At 44.1% G+C, this 22,287-nt stretch overlaps 1 protein-coding gene across 1 annotated transcript in view; it reads left to right on the top strand.

The window, feature by feature from the left end:
- The first annotated feature begins 2,950 nt into the window (after positions 1-2,950).
- Positions 2,951-22,287, top strand: part of LOC123349491 (putative DBH-like monooxygenase protein 2) — a 37,732-nt gene continuing 18,395 nt past the window's right edge. The window contains exons 1-3 of the mRNA XM_044987673.1: positions 2,951-3,115; positions 14,888-15,034; positions 18,130-18,291. Coding sequence (XP_044843608.1) covers positions 2,951-3,115; positions 14,888-15,034; positions 18,130-18,291 — 474 coding nt within the window. The remainder of the gene's footprint in view (positions 3,116-14,887; positions 15,035-18,129; positions 18,292-22,287) is intronic.

Raw genomic sequence — 22,287 nt, 5'->3', positions numbered from 1 at the left:
ATTGTGCTGCTGGCCTTATGGATTTGAGCCTCCTCCTTTCACTCTACACCTAGATCTTCTGCTGTTTTAGTCTTCTAAAGGTGTTTTTATCTCATTTAGCTCCTCTTTCATTTCATAATCTCTCTTGGCATGTTTCTCATTGTCAGTTTGTGTGGTCTGTTCCTGGATATATCTCCCATGCCAGTCACCACTGATATGGAGACAGGGAATCTTGCGCAAATCCTCCTCCTTAAAAGAAACCATGCAACTCTAAGCTCTGTCACACAGCTAAAATATCTCCTGATGTAATCCCTAGATAGTTGCCTCTTCCAGCAATGTCTCAGGTGCATCCTCTTATCTCACATCCTCTCCATGTGATGCAGAGATTCTCTGCCCTTCCTTTGCAAAAGAAAGTGAGCACGAGTTTAGAATTTGTGGCAATGAAAACAAAAGCAGGGGCTGGCCAGTGACAGACAGAGCAGGAGCTGTTCTGTACACACTCATACACCCACATAGCCTTTGTTGATGTCTCTCAGTCCTGTCTTGGAGCACCCCCTGCTATCCTGGTCCTGGATTTCACACTCAGCTCTGTCAATGCCCCTCAATCCTGCCCTGCAGCCCCCTGTTCTTCCAGTCCTGAGCTCCCCACACAGCTTTGCCTGTGCCCCTCAGTCCTGACATGCAGCATCGTGTGGTATCCTATTCTTGAAATCCTCACACATCTCTGCCTGCACCTCTCTCTTGCCTGCAGTACCCAAAGATATGTGTCCTGGCCCTCTCTTGAGCAGAAGACATTAATTGTGCTGTATTTTGCAATGGTTTAGTTTTGTTCACAAAAAGAGGCTAGAATGCAACAAACACACATTCACTGTCTTCAGCAAGACTGTCAGCAAAATAACCTTGGATCCAAGAATAACATGTGGAACCTGATCCACTTACATCCTGTCCCTAAGAATCTGATTAGAAACCCTTCCTTCTCTGTTCTCTATCTGTTTTGGGAGTGCCAGTCCCAGCGGATTAACACGCAAGGCTGTTCTGGGCATTTCTAGCAGGTATAAAGAAAGAACTAACAAGCCCCTGACACAATAATCCCCCCCCCAGGTGTGAGTTGTGGCTCATGGGGTGAGGGAACAGATCACAGTGGTTTATATAACTGAACATATTGGAGATGAGACAAAGCAACAGGGGAAAAACAAGCCACTCCCTGCAGAACCGGTTGGGTGGTTGCTGGGGCCCGCCACTGTTGATAATATTCCTGCACACTGATAATGTCTCTGGGAGGGTTAAAGTGTTTTGATGGTGTTCCAGTCTCCCAATCAAGGGGCAATGCATGGGACAAGGGTGTTTCTCTAATTCATATCCCCTTCTGTACTATTCAAATCCCCCTTCTTTAACTATTGTAACAATGGCCTCAAGTCCCTGCTCTTCAAAATCTGCCCCACACATCCACTACTAAAAAGCATGGCCATGCATCACTCCCTTGCCAGGCATTGCAGGAAGGAACTGAAAATAGCTCTCTTGCTATTTGAAACATTCCTTCATCCTGCCTCAGAGATGTGGATTTTCATTACAATGTGCCCCAGGAACTCTGCTTAAGGACCACAGCACTTGCCCCCTTTATGTCCCTTCCCCAAATGTCACCAGGTGTGAGAACCTTCTCTCTGCAGCTCCAACCACCCAGAACAGACTCTCTCTTTTTCTCTGTCTCATTGACGGTTTTCATATTATTTCAGAACCCAAGGGGAATTTTTTTGCCTTTATACTATTACTATTTTGGTGGTGGTAGTGCCTAGAGGTGAATCAGGCCAGGGCCCCATTATGCTGGTGCTGTGTAAACGTAGAATCATAGATTAGGCCAGAAGGAACCATTCTGATCATCTAGTCTGACTTGTATAACACTGGCCAGAGATTTTCATCCAATAATGCCTGCATCAAAGCCGCATATCTTTTAGAAAGACAGATAGTCTTGATTTTAAAACATCAGATGATGGGGATCTATTGTGTTCCTAGGTAACATATGGTAAATGACAGTCTCTGGCCCAAACAGCTTACACTCTAAAAGACAAGACATAAGAAATGGATGACAAAATCAGCTGGGTAAGGATACAGGGTGGGGGAGATAAGTTAAAAATATTAGGACATGGGCACTTTTTAATCTCTGTCTCTCGCTCTCCGTCTTCCACTGTTATTGAATTCTGCAAACTATTCTGAGTGCTATCATTTGGACAAAGGCTATTACTTGTGATGGACCCAATTCCATGAAGGGAATGCAGTCTCCAGCACTCACAGTCTTTTTCCTGATACTGACACTGGGACTGGCCCAACTGATGGTTCTTTTTCTGATGCAGACTCTCTTCCCATGAGGAATGGACTGAGATTCACCAACATATTGCTTCTGAATGACCCTCACAGCTAATGACTATGTGATACTAATGAATGATTGGGGCTCACTCCAGCCTTTCCAAGATAGGGGCGAGCTGATGAGAGGTGTCCTTAAAAGAAATCCTTTCTCTTTGTGAACTGAGGTAACATGCTGGCTCTCAGAATACCAGTTTGGCTGGGAATGCTGAGTCCCCTCCTGCGTCCAGGTGGGTCCAAAGAGCTGTTCAATATCTCGTGACACTAGCACATAGGGTCCCTGATACCTGTCTCCCCCGGGCATGGCACCAAGGTGTATTATGTAACGTGTTGACTTTGTGCCATCTACTTAATCAGATGTAGAACAAGTTGCTGCCCTTCCTCTTTGGCACCAGGCCCTGCCTCGCTAGACATCCATATAAGTTGGACCCCTTACCTCAGAGCATCCAGCCCAGGGGATCAGCATGAGAGAGAGGCTACCCTGATCCTGATGAAGATAATGAGCCTCCTGTGGACCAAGAGCTTTCTCTTCCTCTTGTCCATCCCATGCCTCTGCTCCAGCCAGCCCTCACCTCCCCCATTGCGTTTCTCTGCTTTCCTGGACCACTCAAACATGATCTTCCTGCGCTGGGACCATGATGCAGAGGAAATGATGACCTTTGAGCTCCGGGTCCACACTACTGGCTGGGTGGCATTTGGATTTAGCCCTCATGGAGAGTTGCCTGGGTCTGACATTGTGGTCGGGGGCGTTTTCCCCAATGGCAGCATCTATTTCTCTGTAAGTTGAAAACATTTCCCCTCCTTCCCCCTTTGCAGAGGGTCATGCTTTACACCTACTGCATTCAAGGCAGGATTCTATGCGGGCTGAGTTCACAAGCAGGAAGATTTAAATAAGTTTGGGTTGTTCCATCTACTATCAGATCAGAGGATGCTTCCAGAAGCAGTATAGTCATGCTAACACATGGCTGATGCACCAACACACATGCAGTCAACATGCAGCTAGGTTCACACCTATATCCCTCACCACTATACATGCTCATACAGACACACCTGCTACCTGCCCTCACCTAGATACGTACCTGAAAACACTGCATGCTTCTTGTTACTAACATGCCCATGCTCTAATGAAAGTCCCTGGTCCACCAGTTCAATGACTCCTATGACTAGAGAGAGGGGAAATCATGTATGGTTTATTTCATTGATTCTCAACCAGGGGTATGTGTACCCATGGGGGTACACAGAGGTCTTCCATGGGGTACATCAACTCATCTAGATATTTGCTTAGTTTTACAACAGGCTACATAAAAAGCACTAGCGAAGTCAGCACAAACTAAAATTTCATACAGACAATGACTTGTTTATATTGCTCTAATACTATACACTGAAATGTAAGTACAATATTTATATTCCAATCGATTTATTTTACAGTTATATGGTAAAAATGAGAACCATACAGTTTAGTGTAGATGTAGTGTAGATGTAGTATGTATGTATGTGTACATTGCTTTCTCTCCCTCTCTCTCTTAATCTTTTTCTCTGTCTTTCTCAAGAGTGAGAGATATTTTTCCAAATAAGTCTCAGGGTTAAGAAATGTCTATAGTGAATGATTTTACTTTTAGTTTTTAATACTTATTTTGTTTATTGGCTTTTGTGTAACTCATTTTGGGACTATTCATCTTTGCATTTTTAGCTTAGTAAATAAAGTAACACAAAGGGGAATTTCAAAGAATAGAAAACAAAGGAGGCATTTTCAAACTCCCCTCTGTAATGTGATTCCCAGCTTGGTAAAGGAGTGGTTTAGAGGGATCTGAGAAGCTACAATTAGAGGCAATGGAGGTGAAATTGAGCAGAAAAAAAGAATGTCAGCTGGGTATCAGGAAATTCAGTGGAAGTGATACTAGGTTTTGGATAGTCACCCCAAGGAGCAGAGATGCGTTACCAAAATATTCACAAGGGGCTCTTATAAAAATGTTTCCTCTTATCCCACGATAAACTCCTGTCCTGGGGAAATATGCTCACATTTAAATGCTTGCACAGTCATAATTGATAAAGGGCACTCCACTTGGCAAAGAATCTTACATTAAATGCACTTAATTGAAAAAAATGTACTTTGTACCAGAAAAATATTCTGAGCACATAGTTAAGCAAGGTGTTCTGCTTGTTAATTTGAAATGGGATGGGTTGATGGGAGTGAGGTAGTGATATTATAGGGTGATATAGGGGCCTCCTGTCATAGGAAGTTTTGTTTTTTGTCCATTTCAAAGGTGTGGGGGGATTCCTCAAACTCTTTCATAGTGTATGGACTATATTTCAGTCACAGAGCATATCTTGACGGCACCACCTTTCTCAGTTGCGATTAAGGGCCACCTCCTGTCACATTTACAATTACATTGATCACCTCCCTTCCCATTCATAATCACATAACTCTTCAACTGCTTACACAGATAAGTAGCATTAGGAAGGTAGTTGATGAATGTGTACAGGTGATTTAATGCAATTTTGAAGCTGGAAATAAGGAGAAAAACACCAGCTGTTTGTGCACCACCACCAAATGCTGTGCAGACCACTACTGATCCATGGACAATAGTCTGAAACTAGACAAAACCCAGGAGTATACATTGTGGGGGTGGATCTCTTGTCTATTATTGCAGTGCCATTCTGTACTGTCCTCAAGAAGTATTCTGTGTGGAGCCCTTAATGATGAGAAATTAGGGGTGAATTTGCTTGGATGTGATAACATGCTGTGAATCTTGTTTTGGAGTCGTTTCATTTATACAGTTGTCTCCATCTTCCTTGGGCCGGTTGAAATTTATTCTCACTACATATTTGTCCTGCATGACTAATCTCATTCAGCCCGGCCTGGTTCCTGTTTACTTTAAATTCTTTTCTGTGGCAGGCTGCAGAACATAATACAATTCCTTGGTTTTGCTCCAAATCATCAGATCCTCAATGATTCTGCCCTATTCACTTCTGGTCTCAAGATGTAGGATTTCATGCTTTGTTGCATCCCTCTGATCCTGAGGCAATCCTGGAGGGAAGTCACTTAAACATCTATTTCCCAAAAGGAGAGTTGAATTTTGCATTTTCTGTATTGAGTCAACTTGCCAAAACCCTTGACTTGCAGCAGTACAGAAAATGCTCTTGTATTTTGAAGTCTAGGCATGACAGGCCACATTTTTAAAGGTATTTAGGAACCTAGAGATTCACATGGGTACCTATTAGGATTTTTGAAAGCACTAGAAGCCTAATTCTCATTGAAAACAATGTGAGATGGGCACCTAGGCACTTTTGAAAATCCCACTATGCATTTATCTGTATCTTTAAGCATCTAAATATCTTTAAAAATCTGACCTGACATCTTCTCCTGTTCTCATAGGTGTGAAAGTAGAATTAATTATATTACAAAAATAGATAGGATTAAATAAATGCTGTCTGTACCTTTAAGGAAAATCGCTGGAATGCTGGAGTCCAGGTGTCAGGAATACAGACATTAACATAGAACAATTGCACCGTTTAAGGGCAATTGGTGAAGCATTAGCCTTAGATCTATAGGAGTTAGTAAGGAAGTAGGATACGCATGCTATGCCCCAGGTGAATTTTGCTGTTTTTCTCTCTTTGTCCCTTTGTTTGATTCCCGCTCTTTTATCTGTATAAATAAGACTGTTTGGGTCTTGCATGGGCACTCACATTATCTGAGTGTTATTGGCGGAGCGCTGCGCTAATAAAAACAGAGTGGTCTGACAAATTGTGAGTCTTGATTCTAACTTTGACAATTTGGAGGTTCCACCGAGATGGCAACCGTCTTCACTGGGGCTGTGTGATTCCTGACCGTTTTGTGGGACGACCGTGGCAGCCGGCACCTGGGCATTTGGCCCGAGCGGTCCTCCACCAGAACGGAAAGGCGCACGACCACAGTGAAGTCTACGCCATCGAACGTGTTGGTTCCCACTCTGTTCTGGTAGGGATCCCGGGATCTGACATCAGGAATCTGGGCAGGTAATTATTTCTGTGTTTTGTCCGGACTGAGGACTGTCCTGTCTCTGTGTCTATCTGTCTTCCTGTGGAGTGTTTGAGTCTGGGTGCCATCTCTGTCCGGGGATCGGCCGACCAAGGGGTTCCTGTCCCGGCGGTCTGAGTGAGTGGAATCTGCACAATTGCAGCCGCACCACACTTTGGGTAAAACCCCTGGTGTGAAAGCAAGGGCAATTGAGGCAGTAGCCTGTGGGCTCCTTTTGTGTGTTGCTCCGACGAACCCGAATTTCCTTCTTGTGCGATTGGTGTGTGAAGTCCTCCTGTATGGATAACCAGACGTCTAAGTCAGGACAGTTCCCTAAACGAACGCTGGCTCATTTTATATATTTAGGATGGGTCCAGACTCCTGTAAGAAGGGTCCGGACTCCTGTAAATTTCTGGAAAAATGGTCTAGGCTAACTCAGGGGGATCCCAAAACTCAGTGGCCACTGTTAAAATCTTGGAACAAAGACCGAGTGGACGTCTTAAATGACAAACTCGGCCAACCTAAAGCTAAATTGGCTAAAGAAGAGGTTAATTGTTTCATTCAGTGGTGGGAAGAGGCAAATCATAGCTGGACAAAATCAAAACTCGCCTCTCTCAAATATTCAAATAATAGGTTAAAAGCTTTATTAAAAGCCTCCTCTCCCACCACCAGACCGAGCGCTCCCCTTTACCCCGTTCTCAAAAAAAAAAACCTCCACCCCGGATCGATCCAAACCCCTTAAAAGCAGGCAAACAACAGATAAAGAAACTGAAAAACAGGTTGGAAGCCCTAAGGGCATAGTGTAAGGAGTAAGAAAAGCAGTAAGTGCAGGCATGAACCCCTGGAACAATACTTAAAATGGTGAAATCTGAGGTGATAAAGGTGTTATTTTGGGAGAAAAACAAGTGATTTAAGGAGAGAGAGTGAAAAGTTAACTCTACAAAGGCTGGAGAGAATTAAGCAGTTAAATTTTGTGAAAATGTGTATGTATCTATTTGTCTGTGAAAATATGTAAAGTTCTAAGAATCTAAACCAGCACATCTGGTTTGTAAAACTCCTGTTTTGTAGGTGTAAGATAAATTAGTTTTGTTTTTGTTTTTAATGCCACTAAAAATTCATTTGACTCTTAATTCAAAGTTGCAAAACTGACAGACCTTTTTGCAAGACACAGGTAATTAGTGTTGTTTGGCTTTGGGATTTAGCATTTAACCCTTAAGGGGTAACTTGATTCTTTATAAAATTTAAAATATTTTTTTAAATAAAAACCAAGTCATGGCTGCAATAGGGCAGTCAAAATCAGGAGAATAGGAAGAGATTCTGGAGTCTTTTTGTTTGGTTGGTTGTTGGGTTTTTTTTGGTAACAATAGCAGATAAGAGCTGTAGTGAAAGAATAAAAAAATTTTTTTTAACAGTGCCCCTCTGAAGCAACAGCAGAGGTGAGGTGCACAAAACAAAAAGAAGCAATGTTAAAAACACTGAGCCTTAAAATGGCTCTATGTAATCAGACTGTCACTTTTGATAAGGGTACATGAAAACTCTGTAAGAAAAAAAGAAATAGTTACGTCGTATGTAAAAATTGATATGGCTAATGTTTAAAAAAAAAAAGTTGTAGTATAGAAGAAATGTGCTTTTTCCCTAGGACATGTGCAGTGTATATTGTAAAAAGGGGTAAAAGAAATACAAATGAAATATGCTACTGAATTAAAATCCTATTAGGGCTCCAAAAAGAGCCGCAATAGACTGTTTTCTTTTTCAGATCTCTGTGTGTTTTGTAAGCAGGAGTTGAAAGTGGAAAGAAATCAAAACTCTGGTGGAAGTTGATTGTGTCCCTTTTAAGACAGAGTCTCTGAGCTCTGCTGATGGCTTTGAATCCAAAAGCCACGCCTGTGTTGATGCAAATTACCTAACTGATAAAGGAAGGTGAAAACTGCCAGCACAAAAGAAATTGCCTAAATAAAAGACATGGTATAACAAGATCCCTTTAAGAGATTTGATGCTAAATGTTATTGTTAATATTAAACATTGAAATAAATTTAATGTTAGTAAGTACCCCTGTAACAACGTATAGTGTGTATGATTTTTGGAAAAATCCTTGAAGGTAATATGGTAATGATGCTTCTCAGCTATTACCTGTGAATAAACTTAAAACACACACACAGGAAAATATGGGGGTAATTCCTCTGTTTTGCCTGCAATCAGTAAGGGTATTTGTAAAAGAAAGGAATCTTTTAAGCAACAATCAATGCCACCCTGAAAGGGGTAGAAAAATGTTATTTTTGTCTTTCAGAAAATCAGAAAAAGCTAATACCAGCTACAGAACAACCTATTAAAAAAAAAACAAATAAAAGTTTAAATAAAAAACCATACTGCAATAGCTATGGAATGTACTAAAATGCAGATATTTAGAACATAAAATGTTTTGGGTAATATCAGAGAATATTAAGGTTTTAATACATCTGTTAAAGCAAAGAAAAAAAATAGGTATTAAACAATCAATATAACTGGATGCAGTATGTCTCCAGTACGGTAAGACAAAATTTGTTAAGTGAAGAAATTGTTGTTAAAATTGCACACCAACAGGCTCTGGAAGCAAAGATATGGAAAGCTAGCCCACTCCACAGATTGCACCTGGGATCCTTCTGGCTACCTCAAACCTCAAGCCAGTGGGCTGGGAGGAAGGGAAACTATTGGACACTAGAGGTTGTACCAAGTGGACTCCTCAAAAGTGGGTATGCTTATCCATGCCTGTTGCTCCAAAGCCCTGTAGTAAAGACATCTCACTAGGATCCTGTATGTGGGATAAAATTAATAATTAGACCAAAGTATTGTATAACGGGCAATGTGTGTGTTAATTCTTGGAAAGAAGTGTTTTAAAAGGATAAAAGTGTTAGCAACCCACCAGTAGACAAATGTAATGTAATGTAAGTACTGTGTTTACCAATAATCACATTTACTATTTGCCACAACCAAAAAGTCTCAGCTTACTGTAAGCACTGATTTAGCTGAGTTCTCTATCAGTCTTGGCATTGAATGGCAAACAGTTACCAATCATCTGTTTAAAAAGGTAAAAAGGTAACATAGTTCCTAAAAACAAAAACAAACAAACAAAACAATGTGGGAAACAGAACCATTCATATTATCTGGATGGTCTCCCACAACTATTGGCATACTAATGTTACTACCCCTAATTGTTTTTGGTTTTAAATTGTATGTGTTTAATTCAAATGTTTAAAATGTGCTGGTGGATAAAACAAATGTACGCAAAGCTAAAGCCACAGGCCCAAATCCCAGTATTTTCTATTATGTGGACTAAATAAGAAGTGACACTGGCGATTAATAATCTTAGTGTCAAAAGGGGGATATGTAGGAGCAGGATTTTATAATGTCCCGTAAGAATTAAAGTATAATTTGATTTCATCCTGCTAGACACCCTTTTTGAATAGCAGAAAGAAATGACCCTCTGGGACTATAAGATTCTGTTTTCCCATATGCATTACAAATTGGGCCCTCTCTAACTCTTTGTTTTAAGATTTAGGTAGTAAAAGACAGAATTCTCTATTGTGTCTATGTTAAGTAAATTAGAGAAACATTGAAGGCCTGGGTCTCAATGTAAATTGTCTTGGTTATTAATTGTAAAACTTAGCAAGGTTTAATTTGCAATGCCTTTTTTGCTCGATATAAAATACTACTGTTTGTATTCTCAATCTGTTTGTGTGAATGAGGAATTAATGCATCAGGAAAAGATAAGGTGTGAAGGTCATTGTTATAGCCAGAGTCAAGGAAAGAAGCAAAAAGACTTAAAGAGCATCAAACAATCATCAGGCACTGCTTACTACCCAGACGGCTGTTAAACTTTCTGGCATCCGCAGCATGGATACATGCTTTGCAGTGTAAGAATGCACCACCCCCAGCGAACCAATCATCACCTCAGGACCACGCAGAGTCAATTTTGACTCCAGAAGATGACGTAGAGGAACAGCCTGCAATACCTTACAATCTACGTTCTCGTAAGAGTTGCCAGAAGCAGACGACTACCTAAAGCAAGGCCCAAGAAAAAGCAGTAGTGAGCCTAGCGCCTGCTGCCCGGTGGACATAAAACTGTGACTACAGTTCCCTCAGTTGAGGTTGTCAGAACCAGAAGGGCCCTGCCTCCAACATGCACCTCTGGTGGTGCCTGTTCCTCGGCTGTTGGTGTCTGAAGGTCTGGGGAGTCCACAATGACAATTCTTTTATCCAGCAGCAAGTGTGGATAGCTCAGACCCTTAATATTTCTAAATGCTGGGTCTGCAGCCACATCCCAGCCCACTCTCAAACTGATGTTCCTGTCCTGGCTATCCCACTCAATTCCCCAGACCCACTGGAGGACCTTGTCCGTTTAACACAATATGGAACAGTAATGACACCTGGGAAGAGACTATTGGCAGTTCCTTTAACCCACTTGGGGGAGTAATACACCAGGCAAAAAGGCTCCTGAGGTTAAAAGAAGTAGTTAAAATAATGGCAAATAAAACTGGAGAAAGTTTAAGAGCCCTGGCCAAAGAAACAGGGGCGATCCGACAGGTGGCCCTCCAAAAACGTCAGGCATTGTACATAGTGCTGGCGGCCAAAGGAGGGACCTGTGCACTCATTGGAAAAGAATGTTGTGTGTATATACCTGACAATACCAATGAGGTAATAGATCGCGCTAGCCACTTAGAACAAATCGCATATCTTCCCCATGAAGAGCCGAGTTCTTTATGGAAGTGGCTAAGCAACCTGTTCAATTTCTCTGGCCTAGGAAACTGGTTGTTTCAGGGAGCCCTGACTATCCTGTTTGGAATCCTAATAATTTTTGTATGTTTTCAGTTAGTCTCCTGTTGTACCCAAAATTGTGTAAGGCATGCCACCCAGGTGACTGCCCCAAAACAGAGTGCTAATATGATGATTTTAAATATCGCTGATGAACAAAAAGATAAAGAACGGTTAATATGTGGAACCCAGTCCATCGTTGGTCATGGCGAAGCGTGACCAAAAGGAGGGATTGTGAAAGTAGAATTAATTATATTACAAAAATAGATAGGATTAAATAAATGCTGTCTGTACCTTTAAGGAAAATCGCTGGAATGCTGGAGTCCAGGTGTCAGGAATACAGACATTAACATAGAACAATTGCACCGTTTAAGGGCAATTGGTGAAGCATTAGCCTTAGATCTATAGGAGTTAGTAAGGAAGTAGGATATGCATGCTATGCCCCAGGTGAATTTTGCTGTTTTTCTCTCTTTGTCCCTTTGTTTGATTCCCGCTCTGTTATCTGTATAAATAAGACTGTTTGGGTCTTGCATGGGCACTCACGTTATCTGAGTGTTATTGGCGGAGCGCTGTGCTAATAAAAACAGAGTGGTCTGACAAATTGTGAGTCTTGATTCTAACTTTGACATAGGGTAGCACTCACCTTTGATGACCTCATTCAATCCCTTTGTATGTGTGTATAGATTCTAAACGTGTTTGGTTTTCTTATAGTGACTGTACTGATAAAGCAGTCTGCTAGGCAGAATATTCAGAAGGGTTCATCACCCATAACCAGGGCTCATTTTTAAAAGGCTGGGTGCCGATCTCTTTTGAAAATCTGCTCATAAGTGTTACAATGGGAGATGCTGGGTGCATAGCTCTTTTAATCATCTGCTCTATTGACTTCTTCACTTGCTTCATTTTTGTCAAAGATTCAGTTTAGTATACTTCTGAAATTGATCATGTGACACACACCAGTAAGAGACTGATGTTTAGTTCTTCAGCTGATATGGGTCAGGATTAAGGGTGGTCAGAAAAAGTGTGTGTAAGAGAGAGACTCTATAGCTCAGGGCCACCCGGGTGGGGGGGGGCAAGTGGGGCAATTTGCCCCAGGCCCCGGGCTCCGCAGGGGCCTCCACGAGAATGGCTGAGGCTCCTTCCCCGGCCCCAGCCCGACCCAACCCCATCTCTGCCCCTCTCCCGGAGCCTCAGCATATCCAGGAGCGTCCCTGGACAGCTGCAGCATGGCTCCGGTGGGGCCTGAGCCCCTCCCCGCTCAGAGCTGCGTAATGGGGCGGGGCTGCGAGATCTAGGCTGAGCTCACAGCCCTGCCCCCTTACCCAGCCAGAGCCATGCTGTAGCTGTCCAGGGATGCTCCTGGATGCGCTGAGGCTCCGGGTGAGGGGGAAGCCGGGGGTAAGAAGCCGGGGGGGTTGGATAAAGGGCAGGGAGTCCCGGGGACAGTCAGGGCACAGGGAGGGGGCAGAGGTTGGGGAGGTGGACAGGGGACAGGGAATGGAGGGGTTGGATTGTGGGCATTCCGGGGGTCTGTCAGGACTCAGGGGGGTTAGATAGGGGTCAGGGCCGTCAGGGGACAGGGAGCAGGGGTGTGGTCCCGGGGTGGTGGTTGGGGGTGGGGTCTCTGGGGGACAGTGAGGGGGCAAGGAGCAGGATGGGTCAGGGATTCTGAGGGGGGCAGGCAGTCGGAGGGCAGGAAGTGGGTGGGGGTCAGATAGGGGGCAGGGCCAGGCTGTTAGGGAGGCACAGCCTTCCCTACTTTAAAGCTCATTCAGCAGTTTGAGGCTTGCAGAAGAGCCAAGCTGTTAGCTTTTCCATTAGGGATACCATCCCTTTCACTTCTCAAATGCCAAATTATAGTCTATATTTAATTTCAGTGCCATAGAGAGATTCATGGCAAGGGAGGGTAGCTTCATTTAAAATTAGCCACTGAGGGAGGGAATCACATGAGAAGAGCAATATCCTTCCCAATATCCTTCCCAACCCTACCAAGGGAGGCCCCCCTCCCCTGCGTTCCCTGAGGCTTCAGAGGGGTTAATTCACTGGTTCTCAAACTTTTATACTGGTGACCCCTTTCACATAGCAAACCTCTGAGTGCAACCCCCCCCCATAAATTAAAAACACTTTTTTATATATTTAACACTATTATAAATAGCAAAGCGGGGTTTGAGATGGAGGCTGAGAGCTCGTGACCCCCAGTAATAAGCTTGTGACCCCCAAGGGGTCCTGACCCCCAGTTTGAGAACCCCTGGGTTAATTTAATTTTAGCACCCTGTGTCCATTCACATGCATGTGCTATTTTGACCATTTCAGTTTTCACAACACAGACTCATCCCAGATTCTGGAACAAGCTCAAATGCTCAGTTCATGGAATATGTACATAAGCTATACTAAAGACAAACCCACAGTAACCGTCTCCAGTTTGTGAGGGACCCCATGGAGCCAGTCTGTAGGAAACAGATAAATGCATGGAGGTTAAGTCCATTGATGGCTATCAGCCAGGATGGGTAAGGAATGGTGTCCCTAGCCTCAGTTTGTCAGAGGGTGGAGATGGATGGCAGGAGAGAGATCATTTGATCATTACGTGTTAGGTTTACTCCCTCTGGGACACTTGGCATTGGCCATTGTCGACAGACAGGATATTGGGCTGGATGGACCTTTGGTTTGACCCAGTATGGTTGTTCTTATGTTCTAACCTAAATGAACCCAAAGTTATGGAGACAGATATGAATCAAGGAAGCCAGCAGGGTATCAGAAACCTGGAAAAATTTCTGACTGGATGGGCTCAGGTGTTTGGTCACAAGCTAAGGTGGTTCAAAAGTTTTGGATTTTTTTTAAGCAGAATGTTTTTATTGTTTCTTTAAACAATCAAACACAGCAAGCAGCAAATATTTGGCCACACACTTCTGAAACCCCAAACCATATTCAGGTTTTGGCAGACTAATTTCAGCTTTTCAATTAAAAAAATCACAACAAATTTTGAAGGAAAGCAGACATTGTCCGTGATTTTTTTCTGCTTTTTAAAACCCCTAGTTTTCGATCCAGAAAAAGTGTTGACGAAAAATATTTGTCCAAGCCTTTTAATGAGCTTTAGTGCCTTTTAGCATTAGCTGATGCTGAGAGCCTGTGATACCTTGTAAAGAAGTTTTCTCAAAACTGGGTTTGTGCCAAGATGCAGAAGGTTTATTTTTCCCAGGGCCGCCCATGGAGGGGGGGGGGGCGGCGGAGCAAGTAGGGAAATTTGCGCCGGGCCCTGCAATAGTATTGTATAGTATTGCAATTTTTTTTATGGAAGGGGCCCCCAAAATTGCTTTGCCCCAGGCCCCCTGAATCCTCTGGGCGGCCCTGCTATAGCTTGATGGTTAGAAAAATTCTGCGTTCCCTCTCCTCCCAGTATCCTGGATCTGAGAAACCTTCCTGATTAAATTTGTATTGAAACCTATATGTTTCCATGAAGCATGCTGGTTTTGACTAAATGACACTTTTCAGTGAAAAAAAGTTTTATCTAAATTTTTCTGACCATCTATAGTCTGGATTACCAAAAGTCATTCTGACACTATATAGGTGTCTATTGTGTTTCTCTGATTTGTAGGAAACTCGCAGTGAAGGCAGAGGGGCCTTTCAATGTCATAGTTACTTTAAGAATTATTCAGTTCCCATCAGTGCTATTTAGAGAGATGCTGTCTCAGGATGTGAAGAGAAGTTACTTCTCTTCTCTCTGTGTTGTTTCCTCATTTGATTTGATGTCTCTCTCCATGTCCAATCCAGGACTGGCATGCTGTGGATGAGGAAACTCTCGAGGAGGACAAGAGTCAGGACTATCAGCTGCTGTCACTAACAGAGGATGAGACCTTCACCACCATGCGGTTCAAACGCTACTTCCAGACATGTGACCCAAATGACCTGGATATCACGGTAATGGAGGAGACAATCTTTCTGCACAAGGAGCCACATATATAAGTGAAATAAACCTGCCTCCCCCCCTTGTACTCTGATATATACTGGAGATCTTAAACAGGGAACTTCTCTTATAACAGTCGAGGAACAGGGAGTATACAGTCTAAAAATAGGAGTGTATTGCAACAGTTTATGATGATGTAGAATGTGTTGGTAGGATTAGTGGTTCCCTTTTAGTATAGACCTCTGCATGGATTGTATTCAGGACTGGGGGAGATGAGAGCCTCAAAACATTGTGAGGCTTGAATACAGCCTCTGGCTTCTGGGAAACGCAACTAAACTTAGGCAGAGCTTTTAAAGTCTCTTTCTGCACTCTTGACCCTTCACCTCAACCTTTCCTACTTCTCTTTTTCTGTCTGCCTCTTTCTATCTATCCCTCTTTCACAGATCATGGATCTGCCTCATTAATAAAGAAGATACATTTTATGAGTCAATGAACATCACACATATAGAACCATCACTTGAGAGCAATGTATGATGTGAGCTGTTAAAGACATAAGATGGGGCATTCAGTTGTGCTCATTATTTGTAAAACTCAGTTCCCATTAAATCCATTGTTTCAATGGGAACAGCATAGTCAAAATGCAAGGTGCTTTGGAAAGTCTCACCCCGGCTCTTTTTTAATTGAAATGCTGTGCAGGGGGTTCAGATTGATAGCAAAATTACAATTAAAAAGTCTAAAAATGACAATATGAGTTAGTGATATTATTATTCTTAATTAGTATTATTATTGCAGTACCTAGAAGCCCTATTTTCAAAAGATCTGCTTTGTCACTGGTACGTTAATGGACAGATTACCAGAACTCTAATTACACAAATGTGTATGTTTGTGGATCTAAATTGGGAACACATTTGTCACCATTCTGCATGTAACTGCATGTACAAATATCCACTTAGATACATGGCTGGTCATCAGTGCTCAGTTAACAAGATTATATTTGAAGTTGCACTAAGTGCACTCACAGAACAGGCACACAAATTGACATTTTCCCACATGCACTAACATGTGCAGCAATTCTGAGAATTTGGCCTTCAATGTCAGACTTTAGCTCTCATGGATCTTGTGATGCTCCCCAGGGGTACCCAGAGCTGTGTTGTATCTCACCACCTGCTCTTAGAGTGAGGCAGTCTTGTCTGCGTCTACTGTAGCTCAGTTCTGTGAAACCAACAGCCTCTGACCCTACAAGCACTGCCTTCCAGGGCATCACTGTCTCTGTGCAGACTAGTGTTGGCTCTGCTGCCCAGAGACAAAACAATCTCCTGTGGTTTAGTCTCAGGTGTCTTCCCATCCCCCTTCTTATGTCACATGCAGATTTGGCTTATAATGCTTAATTTACATTTGACAAAGAGACAAACATCTTATCTCCCTCTGGAAGAAACCTGTTTGTCAGTTCTGCCAAGTTACATACCTTAAAACATAATTCCAGGATGTGTACATAACTTTTAAAATATCATCAGTGCATTCATTTCACCATGATATTAATGCCCAACTTGATATCAGCTTTCATTACTGTCAAGACACTATTTATAGATAAATGAAAAGCAGTGTGTTTGGTGTAGTGAGTTTGTCAGGCCTGTTAAGAATTGCTGTTATAGAAGAGTGAACCCTTTGTCAGTTGGCATTGATGGTCACAGACCTCAGTACCTGAAAATCAGACAAGGTGTGTCAATTTGTGGGACACACAAAAATGTAAGTACTCAAAACTAGTGACCACTTCTGAAAATTCTGGCCTCATCCAAATCCTTACACCTTTCCTCTTGATCTCCAACCTATTTTCTTTCACTTACCAGGTCCTTAAACATTGTACGTGTGTATGTAAATATTGTGGTGCAGTGTGTAATATGATTGTGGAATGTGTTTAGATGTTTTTGAAGGGTTTTCCTATCAGCTTTGCCTTACAGAAAACGATCATGAGCCTGTGTACAGAAGTGTTTTGTGTTGTTGCACTGTGCACTTTTGCTGTGTTTTCTTGTGTAGGAATGAACTGTGTGTGGGAGGCATGTAGTGTGTGTGCATATCAGTGATATGAGGGGTGTGTGTTTTAGTGTGTAATGTGTGTAGTGCATTTTAATGTATGTCTCATTGTAGGGGTGTAATAGGTGTGGGGTGTTTTGATGTGTGGAATGTGCTTAGTATGTTTCAGCATGTGTACTGTGAATGTGTGTGTATATGTCTGTGAATGAGAGTGTATATCAGGGCCGCCCAGAGGATTCCGGGGGCCCGGGGTCTTCGGCGGCGGGGGGCCCTTCCGTTCCGGGACCCGCCGCCAAAGTGCCCCGAAGACCCGCGGCGGAAGCCCCCCGCCGCCGAATTACCGCCGAAGCGGGACCGCCGCCGAAGCGCAGCCCGGTCTTTGGCGGTAATTCGGTGGCGGGGGGGGGGTCCCTGCCGCGGGCCGTCCGGGCCCTTAGGCGGCGGGTCCCGGAACAGAAGGGCCCCCCGCCGCCGAAGACCGGGCTGCGCTTCGGCGGCGGCGGCGGCGGGTCCGGGTCCCGGTCCCGGTCCCGACCCTGGCCCCAGCCCCGGCGGGTCCCGCTGCTCCCCCCCGGCCCCGCCCCCGGCCCCGGCAGGTCCCGCTCCTCCCCCCCGCCACCGGTCCCGCCACCGGTCCCGGCCCCGGCCCCAGCCTCTTACCGAGCGCGTCTCCGGCGGGGCCTGAGCTCCGTCCCGCTCAGAGCCGCGTGGTGAGGGGGCGGGGCTGTGAGCTCCACGCCGAGCGGAGGCAGCTGCCCCGCCCCCTCCCCACGGCGCTCTGAGCGGGGCGGGGCTCAGGCCCTGTTGGAGCTCCCAGCCCCGCCCCCTCATCACGCGGCTCTGAGCGGGGCGGGGCTCAGGGGCTCGGCCGGAGACTCGGCGCTTGATGCGCCGAGGCTCCAGGAGAGGGGCGGAGGCGGGAGCCTCCGCTCTTCTCTTGGGGGCCCCTGCGGAGCCCGGGGCCCGGGGCAAATTGCCCCCTTTGCCCCCCCCCTCTGGGCGACCCTGGTGTATATGTAGGTATGTGGAAGCTATGATGGCATGAGGAGGATTTTGCAGTAAATTTCTCTCCTTACAGGGTGACACCGCACGCCTGATTTCTGCTTTTGGCACTGATGACACAGTCCAGTTCTCCAAAGGCCAAAGATTCCTCAATTCTCTCTTTCTGATGCGAGTCATAAGCCCAACTGAATTGAATGACCCCAAAATATTCTTCACCTATGACCTGAAGCTAAATGACGTGAGTACCTGACCATGGCACTGCCTATTCTCTGGATACAAGAATCCCCACTCCCTGCCATTCTTTGCAGTAGAGCTGATGGTGGCCAATATGGATGGATGGATGGATGGATATGGCTATCTTGATGAATGTGTTAATGGGCAGAGAGATTCAGCAGTAAAGTGGAAGAGGATGGGTTTGTTTTGAGGAAGGGTTAGGCTGTGTTCTATATTAGGAAAATATTTTGGGGATATTACCTCTTCCTTTTCAGGCCAATTATATAGGCTGAGACCAGTTTAAATTTCTGTTGTTACCAAAAGAAAATTACACACAAACAAAAGTGATTATTCCACTTTCAGGAATGTTTCCCTGACTTGACTTTTATTTGAAAAATAAAACACATTGTTGTGCTGTTGTGCCATTGTGCAGTTTGGCTGTTCTATCACGTATATACATTACACACAAAAACTATGTTAAAGGAACATTATTAAAGTTGCAAGGACAAACATTGAAAAGTTAGGAAATGCCAGAATTAACGTTCTGTAGCACCTTAGTTCGTCCCCTTGTGTGCATTATGACACAATCTTTAATTCCATGATCACATACAATTAGTTTTTCACAGGACTCTGCTGCATTCAATGCACTGGACAGAGGGTGCTCATTGAATGAGCAGCTATTCAATATTTTGTTTTCTCCTCATCACTCAATGAGTGGCCTCAGGCTTTATTTACTGTACACTTTTAAAAGCCAGCTCTGAATATAAAATTATTAATTTCCTTGTGGGCTTTCCTATGGTGCTCATCGCTATAGTACTGGAGTGCTTCACAAACATTAATTAATTTATCTTTTCAGCACCCCTATAAGGTTATGGGGTAATATTATCTCCTTTTTACAGATGGGGAACTGAGAGACGGAGAGATTAAGGTTAACAGTATTCACTAAATTTGGGTGTTCAATTTTAGATGCTTAGGACCTGATTTTTTTCCAACTATGTAGCATTATATAGCACTTTATATGTTCAAGCACAGCTCCCATTGACTTCAGTTGCAGCTGTGAGCACTAAGCACTTCTTCAAATCAGACCCCAGGGTCTCAAATTGGGTACCTATAAAACGAGAAACAATTACAGGCCATCTGTGAAAAGTTTGGTTTAAGTGACCTGCCCAGCATCACCCTGGAACTCTATGGCAGAGGTAGGAATAGAAGCCAATTCTTGAGTCCAGGGCATCCAGTTCTTCACCTCCCTTAACCATGAGGCCATCCTTTCTCTTTCTGCCTCTTTCACTACACACCTTCTAGCTTCTGCAACAAACAAGGTAGAGATCCTAAATGCAACAGCCACCTTTAATACACAACCCTGATTAATCCCCAGGGCAGGTCTATTTTGTGCACTGAATGAGGCAGGGGTCCTGTGGAATAAAGTAGCATGTGCTTGTGGAAGTAAAGACTGCATCATAAAGCATATTCACTAGGGAGCTGAATTAAGGTTTCACAGGTAGCCTTAATTCTGGCACTTCCTAACATTTGGTTGTTTGACTTTACAATGTTGACATTAATGTTCTTTGAATATGTGTGTGTGTGAGTGCCTATGTTCTTAATAAAGAAAACTGAAAAAAACAGAAACTCCAACATGTGGCAACCTGACCTGACCCGACCTCTTCCACTGGATTTAACAAAGTAACTGACAACAGCAGTAGATTGTCATCGTCTGAGCAGGAGATGGGGATGGGATACTTTGCCAGTGGGTTTCACAGATATTTGCTGATAGTAGAGGAATAGTGAGACTCAGGAATACTGGTTCCACTTAAGGCTCTGTAGGGGAGTGTGCTGCAGTGAGCACAGCATCTTCTGCCTATATTTCAAAAGCTTGATATCTCCCCCATCCCAGTTCTGTCTCTTTCCTACCCCTAGCTCCTTGGCTGAGTCCCATTCTGTGTGCCTAACCAGTCTCTACTCCTCAGACTTCTCATTCCAGTCTCAATCTCCTTCCGAGAAAGTCCAAGTCTCCCCAGCACAGGCTAATTTTCTGAGTCCCAATCTCAAGCTCCCAGTCTCTCTCCTTTCCACATCCAATCTCAGGCTTCTTGCCCATTCAGGCCCAATTCACCCCTCACAGCTGCTCATCTGATCTGTCTCTGCCAATCCCAATGCACCCCAGCTCATTGTCAGACCTCTCTGTCTTCCCCCATTCCATCCATGTTACTGGTTCCTAGTGCCATTCTCCTTTTCCAGCCAGCCCCAGTCTCTCCAGCTCCTTGTCCAATCTCATTGTGCCTACCAGCCAGCTGGTTCCTAGCCAACCCCCACCCCCTATTTCTTTCATCATCTTACAGGCTCCCAGTTCCAGCCTTCCCAATCAACCAGTCCCAGATTCCCTTTGCCCACCTCCCCACTGGCTTCCAGTCCCGTTTTCTTGAGCACTCAGTCCCACCAGCATTTCCCCCTTTTTCTGAGTCTCCTTGCCCAGCCAGCCCAGTTCCTGCCCCTCAGCTCCCAATCCCAGTCTCTGTACACAGCCATCTCAGTCGCTCCTCTCCAACACCCAATCACAGTTTTTCTCCCCCTCCAGTCTCAGTCTCACCAGATTCCTTGTCCCAATCTGTTTCCTTCCTTCCCTCCCACCTACCATCCCCAGTCCAACTCTTGTCCCCCCTGCATTTGAATCAGGTAGCCTCCTCCTTCATGCTGCCTGGGCTCCAGCAGAATGGTCACTGAGAACACCAGCTTTCAGTTCTCAGTTTCAGTATGTGGCATCACTCCTGCTGGGAACAGCTTTTACAGGGAAAGCCAGCTTTGCCCCTGTAGCCCTGGGCAGGTGGGAACATGCTCTATGGGAATGGTCAGCATAAGGAGCTGTGAGGGGATGGAGCATGTTCAGTAAGGATGGACACTTGGAGATTTTAGCTTCCAAAATCAGTCTCTACTGAACATGTGCAAAACTGCAATTTGTCAAAGGCTTACATAACTTGGCCACATTTGGGAAGATTTTCATGGTGGGGGTGGCAAAAGGCCACATTCTTGACACAGAGGCTAACCTATGCCAAATTTCAAGTCTCTTCTCCAAAGCATGTAGGATCTAGGGCTTCTCAAAGAAAAGGTCTAAAAAACCTTTTTTTTTAAAAAAAAACATGAGCAAAACAATGTATTTTCCCAAGCGTCTTTCTCAGAAATGTTGGAACTCTTTTGGGTGATTTTAAAAAAATATATATTCAGCCTGAGTCAGACATCCAGCATGGGAAATTTCAGCACAAACAGTTAAAGTTTCACAAAGTTATAAGCAACGGAAAATGAGCCTTACAATGGGAAATGTCAGGCGACCTTAATAGATAGGATTACCTGCCCTGCCTGTAACAACTATAGTGTCTCGTACAAGCACACAGTCAAAATATAACAAGTATATTTACTGCTCCCAGTTTACTGTTGCTTGTTATTGGAAACTGCATGTTCCTCATGGAGAAGAACTGTGCTGGAAACTCAGGAATAGCCCCTATATCACTGCTCTGCTAAAGCTCTGGAAAACACAGCACACACTGTGTGCTCCCTCCTGTACTAACAAAAGCAATGTCTCACATTCATTACTAAACTGCCATTACTGGTGACACAGAAGCACTTGTATGCAAGGAACAAGGGATCATGGGAGCACTGGAGGAGGATGGAACACATTTAGCATCCACACAAAGAGCTGGGGTCACATTAAAATAGACATCATCACAAACATAGCATCCCCTGTCTTAAACCCACAAATTCTACAAGTAGAAGCTGATCACACTGACCTGCTTCAAGTAAACATCCACATATTATTGAACATAGGGATCTAGAGGAAAAGGATGTCAGGCAGGGATGCCAAAGGTGCTGAATTCCGAGGATATGGTGCAGGCTCTTACCTGGCCCTTACCAGTGATGGAGGAGCAAGGGGATTCAGAGTAGTTCCTCTGCTGATTAATCATCCTGGCCTGGTTTACAAAGTGACAGATGGTGACTCTGATCAGGCTAGCTCAGTGCACATCAGGCAGAAGGT

This window comes from Mauremys mutica, chromosome 1 (assembly GCF_020497125.1).
Source record: "Mauremys mutica isolate MM-2020 ecotype Southern chromosome 1, ASM2049712v1, whole genome shotgun sequence".
Classification (NCBI taxonomy): Eukaryota; Metazoa; Chordata; order Testudines; family Geoemydidae; genus Mauremys; species Mauremys mutica.
The sequence above is the reverse complement of the archived record's forward strand: the minus strand, read 5'-3'. Positions and strand labels throughout refer to the sequence as shown.